This window comes from Panulirus ornatus, chromosome 31, assembly GCF_036320965.1.
Source record: "Panulirus ornatus isolate Po-2019 chromosome 31, ASM3632096v1, whole genome shotgun sequence".
NCBI lineage: Eukaryota > Metazoa > Arthropoda > Malacostraca > Decapoda > Palinuridae > Panulirus > Panulirus ornatus.
The window spans coordinates 3,535,473-3,558,921 of NC_092254.1; the positions used below are offsets into that span (position 1 = coordinate 3,535,473).

At 39.4% G+C, this 23,449-nt stretch overlaps 2 protein-coding genes across 8 annotated transcripts in view; one reads left to right on the forward strand and one right to left on the reverse strand.

Annotated features, from left to right (window-relative positions):
* Window positions 1–578: 578 nt before the first annotated feature.
* On the reverse strand, window positions 579–9,785 carry LOC139758717 (uncharacterized). 4 transcript variants are annotated; one of them, XM_071680401.1, is made up of 4 exons: window positions 9,636–9,785; window positions 6,909–7,124; window positions 6,398–6,595; window positions 579–2,080 (listed from the first exon to the last, which is right to left on the reverse strand). In XM_071680401.1, exons 2-4 carry the CDS (start codon window positions 7,092–7,094, stop codon window positions 1,850–1,852), a joined length of 615 nt encoding a protein of 204 aa, XP_071536502.1. In that variant the 5' UTR covers window positions 7,095–7,124; window positions 9,636–9,785; the 3' UTR covers window positions 579–1,849. The 4 variants fall into 4 exon arrangements, with proteins under 4 accessions (XP_071536502.1, XP_071536505.1, XP_071536504.1 ...); XM_071680404.1 differs by having other exon boundaries at window positions 6,909–7,109; window positions 9,636–9,769; XM_071680403.1 differs by lacking the exon at window positions 9,636–9,785 and adding an exon at window positions 8,684–9,069 and having other exon boundaries at window positions 6,909–7,109.
* Window positions 9,786–10,139: 354 nt separating this feature from the next.
* SIDL (SIDL trafficking protein particle complex subunit 10) overlaps window positions 10,140–23,449 on the forward strand; it is a 40,072-nt gene continuing 26,762 nt past the window's right edge. For 2 of the 4 annotated variants that reach the window (XM_071680378.1, XM_071680379.1), the window contains exons 1-8: window positions 10,140–10,593; window positions 11,961–12,063; window positions 12,951–13,065; window positions 13,315–13,508; window positions 17,207–17,326; window positions 17,688–17,878; window positions 19,598–19,785; window positions 20,046–20,252. In XM_071680378.1, coding sequence (XP_071536479.1) covers window positions 10,569–10,593; window positions 11,961–12,063; window positions 12,951–13,065; window positions 13,315–13,508; window positions 17,207–17,326; window positions 17,688–17,878; window positions 19,598–19,785; window positions 20,046–20,252 — 1,143 coding nt within the window. In that variant the 5' untranslated portion in view covers window positions 10,140–10,568. The remainder of the gene's footprint in view (window positions 10,594–11,960; window positions 12,064–12,950; window positions 13,066–13,314; window positions 13,509–17,206; window positions 17,327–17,687; window positions 17,879–19,597; window positions 19,786–20,045; window positions 20,253–23,449) is intronic. The other 2 variants (XM_071680380.1, XM_071680381.1) reach the window with 1 other exon arrangement.

Genomic DNA, 23,449 nt, shown 5'->3' on the forward strand with positions numbered 1-23,449 from the left:
ATTTATGGACTTGAAGGTCTTACAAGAAGGTGTTATGACACACCAAAACCAAGCAGATTATCTATCTTTCACAGAATAAGTTCCTAAAACAATAAAATATATGAACTCATCCCTAGTAAAAACAACAAAAAAATATAAGAAAGGTTATGAGTAGCAACCTACCTCCATTCCCCCTATGAATTTTCTTTAATAATCAAAAATCTGTTTTCTGTATGGTACTGCTTGTATGGGAAGTTTTGCTCCATAATACAGTCAACCTGAACATGATGTTAAATTTGAAAAGGATGAGAGACTCACCAATGTGTCAATGTGTCACCAATGTGGAGAATATAAGCAATGGGAAGTTCATAAGAATTCTTTGTTAGAGTATGAGGAAACTGTCCAAGTATTTTGGCTTTTATATCATCTCTCCTCCAAAGGAAAACTAGCCAAGTTGTACAAGCTTGTAGCTAACTATCAATGAACCAAGACACTGCACTCTGTTTATCCATAATCAATATATCATGTAACTGATTCTTTTTTATTACTGGTAGAATAAAATGATGTTACACATCTAACCAAAGGAAAAGTAAATATACTTATACATGCTATTACAAAATATATTTAGTAACATAAACAATTTACATACAAATGCTTATGATACTTAAAAAAAAACATTCCAAGCAAACCATCTTATCCATTTAAAGATTTCATATTTTAGTAACATACCACCTATAGCAAAATAAACTTGCAATAGTAGCCTGAGACAGGTCTTGGCTTACAGGCAAGCCAATTCTTGATGACCTGCTCACCCGAACATATAAAGAATACCAAGCTACTACCCATGTCATACATCTGAGCTGAGGCTCGAGCTTATATACGACAGTCACCACCAAACTGCACAGTAGAGTCCTCTGTGTACAAGAGTGCCTTTTATGTACTGTAAAGCCCTTAATCTACTATAGAACCATTCTATGTAGAGGAGTGAATCTCTGTGTATAATAGAGCCCTCTATGTACAGTAAAGCTCTCTATGTATAGTAGAGCCCTCTATGTACTGGAGAGCTCTCTATGTACTATTGAGCTCTCTATGTACTGTAGAGCCCTCTATGTACAGGAGAACCCTCTCTGTACAGTAGAGGCCTCTATGTATAAGAAAGCCCTCTATGTACACTTGATCCCCCTGTGCACAGGAAAGCCTCCTATGACAGGAGAGCCTTCTATGTACAGCAGAGACCTCTATGTACAGGACAGCCCTCTATATACTGCACAGCCCTTATGTACAGTAAAGCTCTCTATAAACAGGAAAGCCCTTTATGTACAGTAGAGCCCTCTATGTACTGTACAGCCCTTTATATGAAACAGATCCACCTATGTACAGTAGAACCCTCTATGTACAGGAGAGTAATGCTGAACTGAAAGCAATAAAATTTTTGGACAAATTCTCTCTCATCCATTACTTCCAAAATAAACTGCTCATCCATCACAATATACCGTATACATATTTCCATCACCAAAACGATGTGAAGGAAGTCCAAGTTACATTTAATGTGATGAATACCGACAAATCAAATTGAAGGTAGGATGCAAAAAAAAAGCACACTGTAGTACCAATCCCTTGTACTGTCCCTATAGTTCATTTGTAATCAGGCCATGAAATTATCACTATAACAGACAAGCTAAAAGCAATGCACTTCCTTGGTGTATGTTCTGACTGAAGTAACTGTTCACAAATTTCATTCCAAAAACTATAGACTACCCACAGTGTTTTACGGGACACATCACTGCATAAAAAATTTGCAAAAAAGGTACTCTCATACAAGGAGCACTATCATCACAACATAATCATCTGAAATGACAAATGAAATTCTTTAATGAGAAGTCCGTCCTGACACAATACAAGCAATCTGATCCTTCCACTCATCTTCCGAGAGGTTCTGAGCCCATACAGGAACAGCAGACTGGGGTAGGGTGAAAGAAGCCATCACGGATTTTATCTCTTCCACTTTATTACCATCCAGAACAAGGCGATCTGGTGCAGGAGAGGAGTTCCACACGGCAGCTCTCTCATGCAGCACCTCATCATGACTCTGTCTAGCAGACTAAAAAAATTTAAAGGGAAATAAATCTATAAAAGATATAATGAAATGCTCCCATCTGTGGAATAATCATTGGCATGAAAGGAATTACAATTAAAAAATCTTAACAAAAGCTCCAGCAATGAACAAGACAAAGGAAGCTCTCAACAATTCAACAAGGTCACCTCATCCCAACAAACAAGCTGATGATTAAACTGTAATACGTTTCGTTTTCATTTAACTAAAGTTTAACCTACTGACTACAGTGGCCTCATATTTCAAGTATATATACCCCCACCGCATAACTTTTCAAAAAACTATAAGAAATTTTTGTTTTATTTTTCCATGCCATATGAAAGATTTACTTTTCTAAAATACATAATATAAATGACAGTATGGTAGATCTGTGCTCACACGTGTATCATGGTTTACAGATGAAAATTTTTCATAGAAGTCAAAGCCACTGCCACAGGCAACCCTGAGAGCCATACAATGCATCCCTCACCATATGATGCAATATGTACTTATTTTACTGTAACAGTGATATAGTTTCCTTACATTCCTATGTATGCTCAATTTCTCTGCAAAATAATACTATTTCTCCTTTTGCAAATGACTGGTGCTTCAGTATTTACCATATACATATGTGAATACCTACCTCGCTATCGCGGGAAATAGCGAATAGTATGAAAAAAAAAAAAATGTGAACACATCAACATATTTACACACTATACTTTTTTTTTCAGGACTTGTTTTCGTAAGGTACACCTTGATACAGGGATGGGGTGGTGAGGGAAGTAAATGCAAGAGTCTTGGAGGGAGGGGTGAAAGTGTTGTTTGTGAGGGATGAGAGGGCCTGAGAAGTGAGTCAGTTGTTGTTTACTGATTGTGGTATTGTGAGAGAAACTGTAGAAGTTAGTAACTCAGTTTCAAAAAGTGTATGAAAGGAAGAAGTTGAAAGTAAATATGAATAAGAGCAAGATTACTAGGTTCAGCAAAGTTGAAGGACTGGTTACTTAATTAGCGAGTTTGAATGGAGAAAACTTGTAGGAAATGAAGTGTTTTAGCTACCTGGGAGTGGACATGGCTGCAAACGGAGCCATGGAAACATGTGAGTCATAGGGTGGGTGAAGGGGCAAAGGTTCTCGGAGCACTGATGAATGTGTGGAAGAGAGACATTATCTAAAAGGGTAACAATAGGGGGGTCCTAATAATACTATATGGATGCAAGGCATGGGCTACAGATAATGCTATATGGAGGAGTGTAGCTGTGTTGGAAATGATATGTCTGAGGAAAATATGTGGAGGTGATTTGACTAAGTGATGAAAGAGACAATAAGTGGTGGTGTGTGTGTGTGTGAGTGTGTGTGTGTGTGTGTGTGTGTGTGTGTGTGTGTGTGTGTGTGTGTGTGTGTGTGGGGGGGGGGGGGGGGGGTCGACTAAGTGATGAAAGGGTAAGGGAGATGTGTGGCAATAAAAAGAATGTGGTTGGGAGAGCTGAAAAGGGTGTGATGAAATGGCTTGGAATACTAGGAGAACAAGTGAGGAAAGACTGACAAAGAGGATATGTGTGTCAAAAGTGAAGTGAACAAGGAGAACAAGACCAAAATGGAGATAGAAGGATGGAGTGAAAAAGATTTTAAGCAACTGGGGACTGAACATTGAGGAAGGTGAAAGGTGTGCAAGGGACAGAGTGCATTAAAATGATGTGTTAAACTGGGGTCAACTTGCTGTCAGTGGACTAATCCAGGGCATTTCAAGCATTTGTGGTAAACCTTGAAAAGGTCTGTGGGGCCTAGTTGTGGATAGGAAGCTACTGTTTCAGTGCAGGGCATACAACAGCTAGAGAATGGATGTTAGTAGATGCAACCTTTCTTCATCTTTTCCTGGCCCTAACTTGCTTACATGGGAAATGGCAATCAAGTACAAAGAAAAAACTTGATACATGGGTGTATGCAGAGAGGGCCATCATATTCAGTCCACATGCAGACTGTTTTCTGTACTCTTCCCTCAGGTGGTGTTGGCACATATATGAAACCTGTGCCAGGGATGCTTGAAGATGTTGGCTGTGTTTCCTTCACAAAACTATAAGAGCAATTTGTTTTAGACACAACAGTGTCCACCAAATCACCTTCAAAAGACTAAGAAATAATCCAGCTCCTCAGATTACTTGACAACTGAAAAAGCTCCTGTTATACGAAAATTACTTCTTTTGATAATAAACTGTGCTGTAGTGAAGTTGGCAACAACCACCCATGGCCCTGAGGCAGATGGCCAAATGCAACGCAGCACCTCCCCTCATCACTCTGGGACCCGAATCATCTTCATGCTCGTTGCTGGCAATATCATGCTCTTCTTTGTGCCTTCATTCTTCCACATCTTCATGAATACTATATCCACTTGATTCACTATCACTCTAGTCCACGCAATACAAGTCAAACTTATCTAATACATACATGTAAGATAGGAAAGAATATCACCAGTGAACCTCGCCTTAAGGAAACCATGCTGGTGATGAGAGAGAAGACTGTGATTTTCGAGGTGTTTAAGGATATGGGAGTTGAGGAGGGACTCAAAGTCTTTGGAAATGTCAAAGCAATAGGACAGTAGTTAGAGGGGTCAGAATGGTCACCCTTCTTAGGGATGGGACATATCAATGCATGCTTCCAAGGAAAAGGAAAAGTTTTGGTTTTCAAACAGAAATTAAAAAGATTAGCAAGCACAGGTGGAACTTCAGAGGCACACTCATTCAGTACATAGGAATGGATGCCATCAGGACCATAAGCCTTGCTTGTGTTCAGAGAAAGAAACACTTTTGGACAGTCGAGAAAGAGATTATGGGCAGAGGCACAGGATTAGTAAGAGGAGCATCAGGGGGTGAAGGAATGTTAGAGCCATCCAAGGTGGAATTAGAAATGAAATGGGAACCAAGGAGAGTTGCTATGTCCATGGGAAAGACAGATATAGTACCATCAGAACAGAAAAGTGAAGGAAAAAATAGATCGACAGAAGTTGTAAAAGATGCCCTTAGCTAAAGACCAGAATGACCTATCAGTGGAGATGGGGAGAGACTATCGCACTTCTTTTGAATAAAGGAACGTTTCGCCTCAAAGGACAATATGCTTACCGTGATTGCAGGCAGTGATAAAAGCTGAATGGGAGCTACAGGAAGGAGAGTTTTTCCAAGTCTGATATGCCTGATCCCTTGCCTAAATGGCCTTAGAACAGGAATGGATGAACTATGGATTGGATGGAGAGGCCAACTTGGAGAAAGAAGGGATGAATAATTCCACTCCTGCAAGAATGACCTCTGCTATGCATTTGGTGGAGACAGAAGCATCACCACATTAAGAGACAGTAATTTCATCCAAGGAAAGTCAGAAAAGAAGTTATATAAGTTATTCCAGTCAGCTTTATTGAGATGCCACTATTTATGCTTAGAAGAGGCTGCTGGAGAGGAAGGTGCCCACAGAATAGATACATTTATGAGAGTAATCAGATGAACCAACTGAGGGCAAGATTGTGTATCTACAGCAGGATGGACTAGAGGTGAAAAACAAATCCAGAATATTAGGAGAGTGGTCGCAGCAGTCAGGAATATGGGTAGGTTGGGAGATAATTTGCTCTATATCACTGAGAATAGAGAACTTGAGAGCTTCAATCCTTCCACTGTCCATATGGGAGGAATTCAACCATTCCCTACAGTGAATGTTGAAATTCCTGGGATGGAGGATCTTAGCATGCAGGTGAGAGGATGTCACAGTCTCATGGCAGGAGTTTTGATAGCTGAAGAAGGAAATAAAATTTGTAGAAGTAGGAGAGCAATATGTAAAACAGAGGTAAAGTGTGGTAGTAGGGAGACAGACCCTGAGCCACATTAACATCAAAGTTTGGGGACTCATGGTCCTTGAGGTATGCAACAGGTGTGTTGATGTTGGAATAAACACAAACATCATCTTTAAACCAGAATTGTGAGTGGAGGTTATAGTTAGATATTAAAAAGTGTACTCCATTGAAGGCAATAATAATGTCTACCCCTGAAGGAAAATACATTGTTTCAGCTCTGTTCATTATCTTTATTAGTACTTTTACTTCGTACGATCAGCATCCTGACCCCAACCTTTGACATGATGAGGCTAGGTCAAAGGCCATTGGTTTCAGGAGTGTACTGAGGATGCATTTGTCAAGGCTGAAGCGAATTATGTTTATACAGGGAACAGTGAAGGTGCATTTGTTGGAAGAAAATACACTGCATTAGTTCAAAGATGCAGGCACTTCTAGTGTTACATTTGTATAACTTCAGACTTTCGTCCTACCCTATCTTTCCTACATATAACCTACCTCTTGTACTAATGATGTTGTCTGAATGGAAAGACCAGTTAGTGCACAAGCTGCATCTCTTTCACCAGCTCTTTCTTCATGCCTCGCATCTTCACTGGATCCCTCTTCATCTGACACAACATTAGGTCCATGATTTGTGAGGGAAGACATCAGGCCAGAAAGGGAACTGTAATCCACTTCTATTTCTTCATCTTCATCCTATAAAGTACAGAGTATCAATTACAGCAGTATCAATCCCCTACATATCCACATACAATTCTTGTCTCATAAAAGATGCTTGCAAATTATACTAATGTATTTTACCTTCATCTACTTCTACTGCATGTAAAGTGATTTCTATAATCATCATTCCTCTGCACATTCCATCAACAGTTAATCTACATACCTTAAAAGCTATGATGAATAGTCATGACCTCAATTACCCTAAAGGGTAATATAATGACAAACAAAAGTAGTGTGGAGCTACATAACAAAATATCCTAAAACAAGATATGATCTCAGATATACTCACCACATCATTTTCCTGTGAGAGAGGCTGGTATCCTGTAGTGAATGGGTCATTTGAATCACTTGGTTCAAGTTCATCATCACTGGATGACACAGGACCAACAACAAAACCTGTTGGTGGGTTTAGTTCCTCTTCACCATCATCAGGTCCAACACGATCACCCTGAGTGGGCTCTGGCACAGGAGACATATTCACACCAATATCCTGGAATTGTTTTCCCTTAAAAAAAGAGGAAAGCAGTAAATCTCATCAGCCTTACTTCAATAAATCCACTATTCAAAATGATATGAAGAGACTGAAAATATAAAGAAATATTAAAAGAAGCCTTAAAAGTCAATCTGTCTAGTCTCTCTTGGTCCCCAAACAAAAAAAAGGCAGATTGTCCCCTAAAAGTATAGCCAGATCCCCACAGACTGTTCCCTGCAGGAGTCAACAGGAAGGACCAAGAGCAGATGATGAAAGGTGACATTCATGCTCTAGCTGTCATTTGCAACACACCAAAACCACAGACCCCTACCCACAACCAGGCCCCAAAGACCTTTCCTTTCCATGGTTTCCCCCAACCACTTAACATGGCCTACTTCAGTCTACTAGCAGCATGTCGTCCCATGTATACCACAACTTTCCAAATCTGTCTATCCTGTGCATGGCTTTCTTATTCCTGCATGTTCAGGCTTCAACCACTGAAAATATTTTTCCTTCTATCTCCACTTTTCTATCTATTTGAATAACTCCATTTCTTTTCAAAATATAATCTTCACTGATAAGGCTACCAAATGGTGCTATTTTAGTAACAGCCAATGAAAAGCACTGCCATCCTTTCAGTTTCTGCCTCATCCACATGTGGACTACTGGCTTTCTGTCCAAAAACATACAATATCCCTTTGTTACACATAACACATGACAACACTTAACTCGCGCAACTAATTCTTTGTAACTCTAGACTTTCCTGCGGTGAGCACTATGCACTAGCCCTGCCTTTTGGCATAATGGTAAGAGCATTAGATAGCAGTTGTAGGTAGGAACATTTAGACAGGAGCATTAAGTAGAAGTAGTAGGCAGGAGCATTTGGTAGACACAATAGGTAGTAGTAACCAGTGGGGACATTAGGTACGAGCCTCCGCAAACACTGCACTAGAGTTGCCCTCTGGCAGTGGCCTGTTGTGGGTGAGGCACTAAAGGATAAGAAGTGGCACTTATGTCCCCAAGTTATGGACACTCTATTGCCATGGCCACTTCCTTGAGAGATTTTCAGATGGAGCGATGTCAGAGGTATAAACAGATAGATGGATATAAAACCTAGGCTCAGTATGCAGTGAGCGAGCAAGGTTAATTAGTTGGTTTTAACTCAATATTTTTCTTACATATCAGTCTGGCAACTGGTGAAAACCCTCTGATGACTACCAATGGACAAATTTTCATTTCTTTTCACAGAAAATAACATTCTCTTTGCATATGAACAATTACAACTCTTCTTATCAGCAAAGTCGATAAATCTGGTAACACAGAAACACAAAGAAATTACTAAAATCACCTCTTATAAAGCTACTTCACCAGGACTTTCTATGCCATCATACACAAGCCATCCTCTCCCTACCATGTAACATCAACACTCATCCATAAGAAAAATTACTCCAACTTTTCTCCTCTTCTTTGCCTGTTACTTTTTCTCTCCTTATGGTCACCTTTCATTCCCCAAGTTTCTCACCACAATTTAACTCTGGATTTTTTCCTCTCTCTTACGGTACAAAGGGACAAAGTAATAAGACCGTCCTTACCTGCTGTATGTTGACGCAGGGAGGAGGTGGCCCAAGTGTCAGCTGATCAATGTTTACCTTCACCCACGTCAATTGCTGGACTTACAATGGCCAAAAAATCAGTCACGATCAGTGATAAAAGCCTTTTACCGCCACGGTCAGTCGTTAAGGCCTAATCACTGCCACCTCAGTAATTAAGGCTACCAACATAAAGCCTATTACTGCCAATTATCAGTAATCAAAGCAGTCAACATAAGGCTTACATGCCACGATCAGTAATTAAGGCCTTTAACATAAGGCTTATCACTGCCATGGTCAGTAATCAAGGGCGTCAGCATCAGGCAACATCTACTAACAGCAAAATCTGCAAAACCCTCCCTTGCAGTTTAATTTTAAAACCAGGTTTACTCTATGCTCGTATCCGCCCCTTGTGCCAAGGGAACAAGACCCTCTCCTCTCACCACAACTACTGCCCTAACTACTTAAGAAATTTGATATTATTGCAATTGAAAACAGCAATACATAAGTAACTCATTCATAGAACATCTCGCTTGAAGATTTAAATGATGATTTATGTATACCGGACACCGTGCAGAGTGCAATAAGATTTACTCAGGACAGTGGGAAAAAAAGCTTAATTTAAGAACGAAGCAGAATCAGTATAGCGTTTCTGCTGGACAAGTCAATTGCTCTGTTCCTGCATATCCGACATTGGCTGAAACAACTCTCAGAAAATTGTATATTACCATTTTATCACATAGGAATAACAGTGAATTTAGCATTATTAAACATTCCTATCACAATAATCTTGACATATGTGTAGGCATGTACAAAGTAGGTCACCTCATGATCAAAAGGAATGTCAATATAAATCTTTTTTATGAACTTCGCTGATTATATTTCTTGACCTTCCTACCTGACCCTCACCTGACGAAGTTATGCATCTTACACCACATAAATGTCTGAAACTTACTCTTGTTCACTGCTTTTGCATACGAGCATATGTCTTCTGTGTTTCCTTCTTCCCATAATGATCTATATGCCGATGACGAGCGGATTTACGAGTTCACTTAGACCAAATAATTAGATTCAGGTTAATACGTTCACCAGGTGGACATCAAATGCATTTCTTAATATTTAGCACATGTCTGCTTGGAAATGCATCAGTCTACTTCATTTTCATTTCATTCTACATATCTTATTGATTATGTCTGTTTTCTTTATTTTTGATTGATAGTTGATATAACCAGAACTGACTGGAAATAAATTCGTGTATGTAGCATCAAACCATCTGTCATATGGCGCGCCAAAACCATCAACTTCAGATATTTCCCACCTACTTTTAATTCACATCTAATACAAAACTTTATTTCTTAAAGTTTAATGGTTAATTTAAACATAATCCAATTTACATTTAAATTTACTGTTTTTAGTATTACTTTTATTTTTTATTGAAAAAAATCTTGGTGTTTATGGCAATGTTAAAGAAAGTGTGTGTTTACATGGACCAGCTGGGGGCGTTACCTGTCTGGTTTCAGCTGATCTGCTTCCCATGCAACTTATGCTTTACTTGCAAATTAGTGAACTGAACTACTCCTGCTAACCCACTGCTGTTCTTCACGTGGCCAAACTGCTATCCTGCTGATCTGCTCTCACAGTGCATGGTTCAACTGGTAGTAATCTGTTCTCTGATCCCTAAGGGAACACACTCCTGCTGGTCGGCTCATATTGCACCTTGTGGATTCAAACCAATGACCATTTGGTCTTTCGTTCAAATATCACCTACCGACCTGCACACACATATCATTCCTGCTGGCCTGCTCCTCCTTATATGTAAGGGGGGAGAGGGTAATCCTGTTGAGTGACGTCTTGAGCCTTGACGCCTGTGGCCAGGCGAAGCCGCGCCATGAACAGACGACCAATAGTTACATGTAAGTCGCTGCTTTGCAGGTGATAAGATCTTATTGAATTTTATTTAAAAGTTTTGATGTGATAAACTGTTAATATAGATATAGTTTTTGTTAGCTGGCTGGATCTCTTACAGTTTTAAAGGTGTATTTCATTGACTGCTGCAATTGGATTGGTTGTATTCTGGGTCAGCGTGATTTAAGAAGACCCTTAGACTTGTAATGAATCAAAACCACCAGTTGAAGCATCGCTTAACTTTTTCTAGCAGTCAGGACCTGTAGTAGAAGTATACCAAAATTATTCTTGTATGCTGCCAGGAACATTAAGGAGGATGGGCTGGCAATGGCATTGACAGCCACTTGGTCTCTTTATTGACATTAGTCAACTTTTGGCATGATGCTCAGTTGTGAGTGCACTCCATTTACTTTGTTTTCAGAGTTGTATATTAAGGTAGATATCAGTAAGGTTTGCATTGATTCTTTCATTTTTTATTTTTGTACAAGAGTTCATTTACATTTATGTGAATTAACCACACATTTTCCTTGGTATGACCTCTCTCAGTTGTTTGACCACTATGATGATATTTTTGAAGTTCCAGAAAACAAAGAAGATGCTGACTTGATTAACAAAGACTTTGGAAAAGCATTTCACACATGTGACTGTGGTGTCAAAGCACATAAGATGGGAATAACCAGAAAAATTAGAAAATGGATATACAACTTTTTAACCAACTGATCACTGCACATAGTTGTAAACCATGCCATGTTCAGCACGTCCATGGTAAGATGTTCAGTCGCCTAAGGAAGTGTACTTGAATTCCCCCTGTTCCTCGCATCTGACATTGATGTAAGCATGAGCCACATTTTCACGGCATCCTTTGTTCCTCATTCAAAGCATATCAATAGTCATTGTACAGATATGGCATCACACCAAGATGACATATGCATTATCTTTGAAAACCTGTGGGTGACAGATGGTGATATTTTTTTAGCCTCAGTGGTAGGCCGCTAATGATGTACATGCATGGAGGAGTGATGGAATCAATCATCAGCCAAGAAATTAAATGAGGGTGGGAGCCATTAAATTCTATATGAGGTATAGAGCAGCTCATGTTCATTTCTTATATGAGGAACAGAGCAGTGTAAGGGTTAAGTAGTTTGTTGAAATGAAGGAAGTGCAGAGTGTTGTATGAATAATGTAATCTGAGCTTGGACACGATTGTACTTTATTTTTTAACAAAACATTTGGATGTGGAAGTGAATGCTCAGTACTGTAAATGAGAAATTTAGGAAAAGTGCCAACAGCTTTGCAGAATGTGGAATCCTTTTATAATTTTTAGATAAAAAAAAGAATTGACAATGTAACAAGAATCATGCACTGACATCTACAGATGCTGGGGACAACAGTCTCTTCAGTGGGCTGCAGGCAGGGCTGGTGACCGGTCTGCCCCAGGAAAGTGTAGAGTGGAGACGTTCATATGGTCGACCCTCTAGGTGAGTTCCTCAAGATGAATTTGCTTAGTTATTCTTTCTTTTCACTTACATCAGTTTTCAAGCTTAAATCTAAATGTAATAGTCAAGAAGACTCCAGTTAAGTCAGGCCAGTTTTACTGTGGAGGACAGTAATGCACCAGCATTACCAAGGTGAGATGGAAATGAAGTCTTAAATGTACAGTAGTGGATGGAAATGACATAATCAGGATATTATTGCAACTTGACTCATATAAAGCCCATGGTTCTGATGGGGTCTCCCCATACATGCTGAAAGAATATATGGCGGCATTTGCTAGACCACTTGAGATGTTGCTTAAGACATCATTAGTGAAATTTGTAGTTCCAGTGATGTGCCAGTATTTCTTCCTGTAATGTACAAATAGGTAATTGATTACAAGATAGGTAATTAATTACAGGATGGACATCTTTGAAGTGAGAGGCTTTACAAGAAGATTGTACTCTGTTTTATCAACTGATGATGATACAGGCTCGCTAGAGATGATTTTCACTCTTGTATGACCTGAAGCAGGCCAAGTCTGATAACATCAACACTGTTCATCAGTTTTATTAACATGGAATATATGCAATACTTAATACAGTGCAGCGTCAACATATATTTTTGCTGTGATATTTGTAAATATTGAACTCAACAAATGAAATGAAAATGATTTGCTGTGTTGTTGGTGTACACCTAAGAATTAGGATTTAGAGGACTTAATTTTTGTAGTCCAGGTTTTCTTCTTTCTTTCTTGTACTTGACCATGAAGGAAAAAATGGAGTTTGTTTTACCCAGCAGTCGTAATTGCTGGGTAATTAGAAATTAGGGATGTTTTTCTTTGTACTCCTACATACTCTCCTGGAATTTGTCATTTCCTTTTTCTTTGCAGGTGTGTCCATGTTGAAGTGGATTTTGTTCCATTCTCTGAAGAGTGTCTTGTGAAGGATGCACCACGCACTATCCTCGGCCAGCCAATTTTTCACACTTATTGGACAGACTGTGCTGTAAGTTACTTGATGATCTTGAAGATAGATTATGTAACATTAGTACTTAGAACCTTGTGAGTGCTGCATTGTGACCTGCCCTAACTGTATTCCATATGATCTTATTAAGGATATTTTCATTTATTATTAAACTAATAGTTTATATCTTTGTTGCAGAATTGCTTTAGTATTTGCATCTTGTCGCAAATCTAAAATGATGATGGTGCCATATCCACTAGTTTACTGTAGCATAGTGCTTATGTTTTGTAGGATGTTGAGGCATACAAGAGTGGAATGCGAGACAGTTTGCAGGCATGGGTGGTCTCTCTCAAGCAGCAGGGCATCACTGACTGGATGGTCATTCTACTAGAGACACCTGATACCCGCAAGGGCAACAAACTGCTGCCTCGTACCACTGTGCTTGACAAAATTAAGAATGATTTTGGTGGAAAGCAAGCAGAGAGGTCAGTGATACAGTGCTAGATAGTGTAATTTCTCTGTACTCAAGCCTAAACCCAGCTAGCCACTAGAAAAGCCATGTTAGGTCAAGTGATGGAGTTTTCATAGTTGTGAAGTGAAGGTTGGGCTTTGTATTATCTGAACCTGTGCATAAGGACTAATGTATTTATGTCATAGATTCTCCAGACTTCATGACAGTGGAATACCTGTAAAACTTAAACTTTTTAAGCCACAATCTTATGATGGGAATGCTGGAGATACTGTTGTTTACAACATAAGAAAGCCTTGAGAATGGGAGTCATAGCCTCTCTTGTCCTTATTATACTGCTTGTCTCATGCTACAAATAAGTTGGTTAAGCTGAAGTAGTGTTGTTCTAGCAGATAAGTATTTTGCAATAAGCATTGTGACATTAACTCGAGAATTTACTGTTTAGTCGGAGTCTGTAGTGGAAGGTACAAGTCATCACTTGACAGATAGGATGTCATCCTGATTTTGGCAGTGGAACATGGAAATGAACAACCCTCATCTGTTCTGTGACAAACATGTTATGAGATGTCATTTTGTTTATAAAGTATTGACTTGGAAAGAGTTCAGAAATTGATTTTGTTCCTTCAGTCAGCAGTAATATGTGTTGGTAGTATGCGAAGTATAGTAAATGCTATATTTAATGCAAATTGAGTGAGACATTTTTTTATTCCACTTTTATTGCTTTGCATTACTTAAAGCGCCTGGGTTCCTTTACAAGGTCATTAAGTGGGTTCTATACCCCTATATAATGATCTTGGTTCTGGATTAATTGCTTTGACATAAAGTCAGAATGGGTATTTTGTTAGCTGAATTGAATAGTTTATTTGCCTTTTGGTTTTCAGTGCTATATGCAAGGTTCTTTTGTGACAAAACTGGCCTAAAGCCTTTTAACAGTGCCTTATCCTATTTATTAATGGCCTTATTATAGACGGCCTTCTCCCACTCGAGGTTACACCACAGATGAAAAGTCACCTTTGTTAAGGCTTTATCATTGGTAATACATTCTTATGAAAGGGCTTCTCACCCTAAAGGAATCTACATTTTCCTATTTCTGCAAGTAGAACAATTTTAGGCTGCATGAGTGTTTAGAAAGAAGTCTTAGTTAGCAGCAGGACTCTCATTAGAAACTGATCCTTGGGTAATTATAAATATAAATAACTAATGATTCATTGTACTTTTGTTTCCTTGATACTTTAGTAGGGATTATTATTGCTGTATATTGCATTAATTTTGTGAGAAATATTTTTTTTTTTTTATACTTTGTCGCTGTCTCCCGCGTTTGCGAGGTAGCGCAAGGAAACAGACGAAAGAAATGGCCCAACCCCCCCCCCCCCATACACATGTATATACATACGTCCACACACGCAAATATACATACCTACACAACTTTCCATGATTTACCCCAGACGCTTCACATGCCTTGATTCAATCCACTGACAGCACGTCAACCCCGGTATACCACGTCGCTCCAATTCACTCTATTCCTTGCCCTCCTTTCACCCTCCTGCATGTTCAGGCCCCGATCACACAAAATCTTTTTCACTCCATCTTTCCACCTCCAATTTGGTCTCCCTCTTCTCCTCGTTCCCTCCACCTCCGACACATATATCCTCTTGGTCAATCTTTCCTCACTCATTCTCTCCATGTGCCCAAACCATTTCAAAACACCCTCTTCTGCTCTCTCAACCACGCTCTTTTTATTTCCACACATCTCTCTTACCCTTACGTTACTCACTCGATCAAACCTCCTCACACCACACATTGTCCTCAAACATCTCATTTCCAGCACATCCATCCTCCTGCACACAACTCTATCCATAGCCCACGCCTCGCAACCATGCAACATTGTTGGAACCACTATTCCTTCAAACATACCCATTTTTGCTTTCCGAGATAATATTCTCGACTTCCACACATTCTTCAAGGCCCCCAGAATTTTCGCCCCCTCCCCCACCCTATGATCCACTTCCGCTTCCATGGTTCCATCCGCTGCCAGATCCACTCCCAGATATCTAAAACACTTCACTTCCTCCAGTTTTTCTCCATTCAAACTCACCTCCCAATTGACTTGACCCTCAACCCTACTGTACCTAATAACCTTGCTCTTATTCACATTTACTCTTAACTTTCTTCTTCCACACACTTTACCAAACTCAGTCACCAGCTTCTGCAGTTTCTCACATGAATCAGCCACCAGCGCTGTATCATCAGCGAACAACAACTGACTCACTTCCCACGCTCTCTCATCCCCAACAGACTTCATACTTGCCCCTCTTTCCAAAACTCTTGCATTTACCTCCCTAACAACCCCATCCATAAACAAATTAAACAACCATGGAGACATCACACACCCCTGCCGCAAACCTACATTCACTGAGAACCAATCACTTTCCTCTCTTCCTACATGTACACATGCCTTACATCCTCGATAAAAACTTTTCACTGCTTCTAACAACTTTCCTCCAACACCATATATTCTTAATACCTTCCACAGAGCATCTCTATCAACTCTATCATATGCCTTCTCCAGATCCATAAATGCTACATACAAATCCATTTGCTTTTCTAAGTATTTCTCACATACATTCTTCAAAGCAAACACCTGATCCACACATCCTCTACCACTTCTGAAACCACACTGCTCTTCCCCAATCTGATGCTCTGTACATGCCTTCACCCTCTCAATCAATACCCTCCCATATAATTTACCAGGAATACTCAACAAACTTATACCTCTGTAATTTGAGCACTCACTCTTATCCCCTTTGCCTTTGTACAATGGCACTATGCACGCATTCCGCCAATCCTCAGGCACCTCACCATGAGTCATACATACATTAAATAACCTTACCAACCAGTCAACAATACAGTCACCCCCTTTTTTAATAAATTCCACTGCAATACCATCCAAACCTGCTGCCTTGCCGGCTTTCATCTTCCGCAAAGCTTTCACTACCTCTTCTCTGTTTACCAAATCATTTTCCCTAACCCTCTCACTTTGCACACCACCTCGACCAAAACACCCTATATCTGCCACTCTATCATCAAACACATTCAACAAACCTTCAAAATACTCACTCCATCTCCTTCTCACATCACCACTACTTGTTATCACCTCCCCATTTGCGCCCTTCACTGAAGTTCCCATGTGAAATAATCGTCCACAAATGTGTAATAGTTGCAGAATGGCTCAGGGCTATTGAGGGTGACAAGCTTGGATGATCAGTAGAGACAGGATCTTTTTGTTTAAGGTAATGGGATTCTAGGTGTCTTAGTAAGTGATTGTTAAGAAAAGTTTCAAAGACTTTGTAGATATCAAAAGTGAGAGCAGGGAGGTGATAGTTGGAAGGATTAGGATGGTATCCTATCTTAGGAATGGGCTGCACTAAAGATCAGATAGGTTTTAGATTAGAGAAAATTTAAAGCTTTAGCAATTGGAACCATGTCTGGTATGATCAGTCAGATGTGTCTCAAGAAATGGTATCAAGACCACTCCTGAAGTCTTGAAGTGATGGTGTCCCATAAGTTTAAAACATTCTCTTTATACACGTGGTGGTACTCATAAACAGTTAATCCCAAGTTAATCCCATGTATATTAATATTTTTTTAGCATTTTTATCCATTTTCCTTCACTGTTTAAGATATATGACTTTACAAGAATATATTTTCACTTAGCAGATGTGTATCAGTGATTGATCCCCTCAAGACTGACTCCAGGTCAATGGAGTCCTGGCAGACTCTTCTTACCAAGATGAGGCAACTGCTGATGGTGGCTTACAATCGTGCCTTGAATAGGTGGGTGTACTATGTGCCAAGTGGTAATGGCCCACAATGGTAAATATTTGCAAATCAGTAGTACTTTATGTGCAAGGGAACATAGGGTTGGTTCATTAGCACAGTAAAAATGCAAAAAGTATTAGAAAGGAAAATCTGAGTTACATATGGGATATCCATGCTAGAATGTTGAAAAAAGAGTTCGAACAGGCAACATTATTTTGCTGGGAAACTCTTCTGTAGATTCAGATTATGTAATTAATTTAGAGAGTAACAAAGAAAATCTGATGTATTTTTAGTGAGTTGAGTGTTTATGTTTAGTGATAATCCTGGACATCAGTGCTCAGAAAAGGATATAGGATTAAGTATAATCTTTTTGCAGATTTGAGGAAAGCATGAGGGCAGAACGTGAGCGTCGGACAGAGAAGTCTTGGTCTTTCTGCTCATATTTTTTGTTACAAGAAGAACTAGCACAAGTATTTCAGCTTCTGGCCCTATATGATGAAGCCCTAGTCCAGTACGATGAGCTGGATGCTCTCTTCACCCAATTTGTGCTGAATTCTGCTGCTGGAGGTAGTATCCTGTTATCTCTTTACTCACTTGTTTTATTTACTATTTGAAGGGCATTTAAAACTCCTAGGCCCAGCATAGATGTGGAAAAACTTGAATAAACCCAAATAAATTTGTTATACCAACACTGAATTTGCAAATAATGTTGTTTCTTTTAGCTGCCAAGTAGGTTTTACAGATTATTCAGGAACAGTTTCTCTTGCTCAGAGACAGTTCTATACTGTATTCATTCCCTCAGTGTCGAAGCTGTTGTTTTTGCTATCTTTCCTCTCAGACAAATGAGATAAAAAACAGATTAGTTCTGATAGAGTAGGGAGATGGAGCCACAAGTTTCTAGTCTTGTATTGTGTTAACCCCTTAACTCTTCTAGACATATAGTGAAATAAGCTGGGCAACTTGTCCAGATGTATATTTATACATTGAATTTTATACCTCTATCATATGGCGGCCTGCCAAGCCTAGATGGTCACTGAGATGGCATTGTGTGAGAATTTCTCTCCGTGGTCAGTCGCCCTCTAGCTTTGCCGGTAACAGCCCTTTCTCACAAGTTTATGGTAAGATCTTGGGCAGCTTTAGGCTAGATTTGGAAGACCAGGCAGATGATCATGAATTACTTGATGATAATGATATGTCATCAGATCATGTGCAGAGTGAAAGATTTGACCAAGATGAGGAAGTAAAGGTGTTTCTAACAAGTGGAGACATTATTGCCAGCACCTGCATCTGACTATTGCAGCTGGTAATTTTACAGACTTTAAATTTTGCCATTATGAAAAAAATATCAATTAATTACATTGACTATTGCAAAGAATTATTTAGCATATTAGATAAAACATGATGATGATTGGTTCACTATAGGTAATGGTAAGTTGTGCATATTGGGAACTCAGTTGACCCCTCAGGCCTTTCCTCCGACACTCTTAGCATATTATGCTGTAATATTTCCAAAACTTTTATGCATTATCAGAGTGATGATAGTGGACCAAATATACATTTAAAGTTTTTTGTGTCATTATTATATGAATATCTCGGAAATTCTAAGGCTGGATAGATTTTCTTTACAACTTGAAAGGCTTGAATTTCACAGGGTGGAAATGAAACCTAATTAATGAGTTAAGGGTTTAACACTTTCATGATTTGTTTCTACCAAATGTTTCTTATAACTGTTGTCATGAAAAGTATCTGATCCACATTGATACATGCCTCTCTACATCCACTCCATTCATCTGGCTCTCCTACTTATAATTCCCTAAATTATCTGAATTGCTGACAGTACATACCTTATACCATTCCTCTTTTGCTTGATGTGGTTTCTGGATTCACCTCTAATACATCTGACTTTATGGAAAGTACCAGGCAATACATCGATCTTGTCATTTGGCATTTCATTGTCATTTTGGATAGTCTCGCTTGATGGATGTAAATTCCTGTGTGCTTCTGTATTCTTACAATGGTATACCACTGTATCCTACACTGGTGTACCACTGTGCAGTACATCAGCATACCTCTGTATTCTTAGATCCATTAATTCTCAGCTACTTAAACCCCTCCTGGTGTCTTGCCATATTTTGAGTATGATATCACCTTTGATACCTTGTTCTTTGCCTTTACATTCAGCCTTACTACATCATCTGCTTTACGTTAGACTTTATATTAGTATTAAAGTTCTTATATGTGCAAGAATCACTCTTTAAGCTCATTTTATCCATGATCTTATTTCAGATTCTCCCCCATGGTTAGGCATCTTCAGCCAGGCATGTGAGAAGTGGGAAGGGCTGCATCTGACTTCAGAGTTAGACACTGTCATTCAAGGCAAGATCCAAAGCAAGGACATCAGCCTTCTTGAGTTTCGGAACTATCTCTTCCAGAGGCAGTGTGCCTTGCTTTTCCAACTAAACAAACCATGGGAGGCAAGTAAGAAATTCCTGTGTGTTATTATGTCTAATAATTGTTTTGTAATAATGAATAAGATGTGGTTCACAAGTGAGACATATATGAATACAGTTTCCAGATAATTTTTATAGGCCTTATTTCCATTCTTTGTCCTCCTTTTGAAATGATTTTGTGTTTTGTCATTTAATATACTTATACTCATTACATTACCTGTATTATTATTGATGATGGTTTTTGTAATCAAATTATGTTGTGCTTAACTTTTTTGCTGTTACAGGTGGCATCGCGTGCACTGATGTTCTTACAGAATACAGTTGGAGAATTGAAGATCTTGGATGTCACAGTAGCCCCAGGAGGAGTGTCATGCTGGGGTGTTTTGTCATGCCTAGAAGTCATTGATGCTTTGCATTGCTTCAAGGACCCGTCAACTACTGACGCTCATGCACACCACACTGCACCACTGTGGGCTTATGCCAGGGACAAGGTAGGTGTTTTGATTCTCTTTTGTCACATACAAGATATGAGTTTTCATTTAATCCTTAAACAGAGGAGAGGTGCATGTTCTACCTTTGTCTTTTACTAAAAACAAGTTTATTTTATGCATTTTTGCCATTTCCTGAATGAGCAGGGTGGTGCCAGGAATAGACAAAAAAATTGCCTTATTCACACATCTGTTCTTTAGCTGCCTGGTTTAATACATTGGAACCAAAGCTCTCTTTCCACAACCAGGCCCCACAGACCTTTCCATGGTTCCCTCTGCTTCACATGCCTTGGTTCAGCCCATTAACAGCATGTCATCCCATGTAGACCATATTATTCCAACTTGCTTTGTCCCTTGCATGCATTGCACCCTCCATGTTCACGCCCCATGCCTTCAGAGCATCTTTCACTCCACCCTTCCATTTCCTCTTTGGTTTCCTGTTTTCATTGCTCCTTCCACTTTTGACATGCATTCCCTCTTAGTCATCATTTTCTCACTCATCCTTTCCATATTTCCAAACATTTCAGCACACCCACTTCAGCCTTTTCTTACGTACTCTTCTCTATCTGTCTATATCTCTGACACCTGTTCCAACTGGAACTCCCTCATGCGGGTGCCCATGGCACGAGAGACTTCCAGTGCTACTTCTTACTCCTCTTACTACCACAACTTTTTCTTTCCCTGTCATTTCATATCTGATCATCCCTGCTCACTCCACATATTGCTCTCAAATATTTAATTTCCAAAACATTTAGCTTATCCTTTACATTTTTATCTAAGGCCTTGTCTCATACCCCTCTTTGCCCTTAAAGACAGTGATCTCTCTTTCTACACATTCCTCAATGCACCCAAGACATTTACCCCCTTCAGTGGTTGTCGAGTTGCACTCCTCTGACCCAGGTAGGTGTCCTTTCTTTCTGCCTCACCCACTCATGGATTACTGGCATTTTGTCCACAAACATATAATCTCTCCTTGTCACACATAACACTTGACAAAACTTAACTCACACAGCTCATTCTTTGTAACTCTAGATTTTCCTGTAGTGAGCACTATGCACTAGCCCTGCCTTTTGGCAAAATGGTAGTTGCAGTAGAGGCAGTAGGTAGGAACTTTTAGGTAGGAGTGTTTGGTAGAAATGATTTGTGGGTACATTAGGTAGGAGCCTCTGTAAACACTGCACTAGACTTGCCTTCTGTCAGTGGCCTGTTAAAGGTGAGGCACTAAAAACTAAGAAGCAGCACTGAAGTTCACTAGTTACGGAGACTTTATTGTTGTGGCCACTCCCTTGAGTGGGTTCCAGAAAGGAACAGGAGTCAGAGATAGATAGATGGATAGATAAATAGAACTTGTGACTGTCATGACCTCCCAGTTCTGTAATATGTGTGACACCTCACCTCTATATTTCCAAGAGAATGGCCACTTAAATCCAATTAACATTATTTATTTATTTTATTTAGTTATGCAGGTGGTTAACAAAGGCAAAATGAGATGAATATTGTATGTTACTTGGTCCAGACAGCCAGGTGCAACGAATTTGGATGAATCATGAAACTTATATTGATATGCAGAATTGACGTGAAAAGGGAGTGTTTAAATGAAATGAGTGGGAAAAGTCGAACCTTGGCAAAGCTCACCAAATGAGCAGAGGAGGTGGGAAAGATGATAATAGAGTGGCATTTCCAATTTCCTGGTAGCATCTAAGATATTATATCTGTAACTTAGTGAGGCATAGGAGTGGCCAACAGCCACCAGAACAATGTGGAAAACATTCAACGATAAGGTATTCAAGGCTGATAATGTTGCTGATATTGAGTGCAGAAAAGGTGTTATGCTGGAAGACTAAAGTATTATAGAACTATTGCTGTATTAGAGAGGGTAGAGGGACATTCAAAGATATCAAATATTCATGGCGCTAGAGAATGATATAGGTTCATAACTAAACAAAACTAAATGAGTTCAGGTTCAGAACTTCATTTTCAATTGCAAAGGCTTTTCAACTTGGAAGAAACAGGGTCAGCAAGTAATATTAGATGTACCAAAAAGATATTTTTTCTTCTTTCATACTATTCGCCATTTCCCGCATCAGCGAGGTAGCGTTAGGAACAGAGGACTGGGCCTCTGAGGAAACATCCTCACCCAGCCCCCTTCTCTGTTCCTTCCTTTAGAAAAATAAAAAAACAAGAGGGGAGGATTTCCATCCCCCCACTCCCTTCCCTTTTAGTCGCCTTCTACGACACGCAGGGAATACGTGGGAAGTATTCTTTCTCCCCTATCCCCAGGGATAGCCAAAAAAAGAATCCAACTATCTATATATCTCACTGTATCAGTGATGCCTGTTCCATTTGGTAACTCCCTCAAGGGGGTTGCCATAGCAAAAGAGTCTCCATAACTAATGAACCTTTAGTGCCTCACCCTTAGCAGGCCACATGCAGAGGGCAATTCTAATGCAGTATTTTTTGAGGCTATTGCCAAATGTTCCCACCAACTACTATTACTTAATGTGGTTACCAAATGTTACAACCTACGGCTAACTAATGTTTCTTCATGATACTTCAACCAAATGTTTCTGCCCAGTGCTCCTGTCTAATGTTCTATGTACTACTTCTATCTGTTGTCAAAAGGCAGGGCTAGTGCATGACAATCATGCAGGAAAAACTAATTAGGAAGAATGAGTTTTGTGAGTTAAGTGTTTGTCAAGTGTTATGTGTGACAAGGAGAGACTGTGATAGTGAACAGTCCACATGTGGATGAGGCAGAAAGAAAAGACAGCTACTTGGGTCAAAGGAGTGCAGACTGACAGCCACTGAAGTGCTGGTTCATGAAACAGCCATCATTAACCCCTCCAACACCCAGGTGGGTAGTACCTGTAATATACCCCCTGGTCAGTGATTGCTTACCTACTACTACCTACGAAAAATATATCAAACAAAGATAGGCAAGAGCCCTTGCATTTTGTCCTGGAAGTATGTCTCTTTTGCATGATTTACATTTCCCATACATAACATCATGGTCTCTCTCTGATAATGCAAAATATATAGAGACCTCATTGTATTACCAGGAAAAAAGAAACGTGCATGGAACAATTACAAAAACATTTAAAAGGAAACTTGATTCATGGTTGAAGTTACTTCAAGATGTAGTTAGGATTGATGAATATGTAATCATTGTGTTAGTAAAGAGAGACAATATTATTCTTCAA

Coding starts and splice junctions, on each gene's coding strand:
- LOC139758717 (XM_071680401.1), bottom strand. CDS start 7,094: ATGTCTCCTGTGCCAGAGCCCACTCAGGGTGATCGTGTTGGACCTGAT. Junction 6,596..6,908: donor TCTCACAGGAAAATGATGTG/GTGAGTATATCT, acceptor TGTACTTTATAG/GATGAAGATGAAGAAATAGA. Junction 2,081..6,397: donor CAACATCATTAGTACAAGAG/GTAGGTTATATG, acceptor AAATTTTTTTAG/TCTGCTAGACAGAGTCATGA.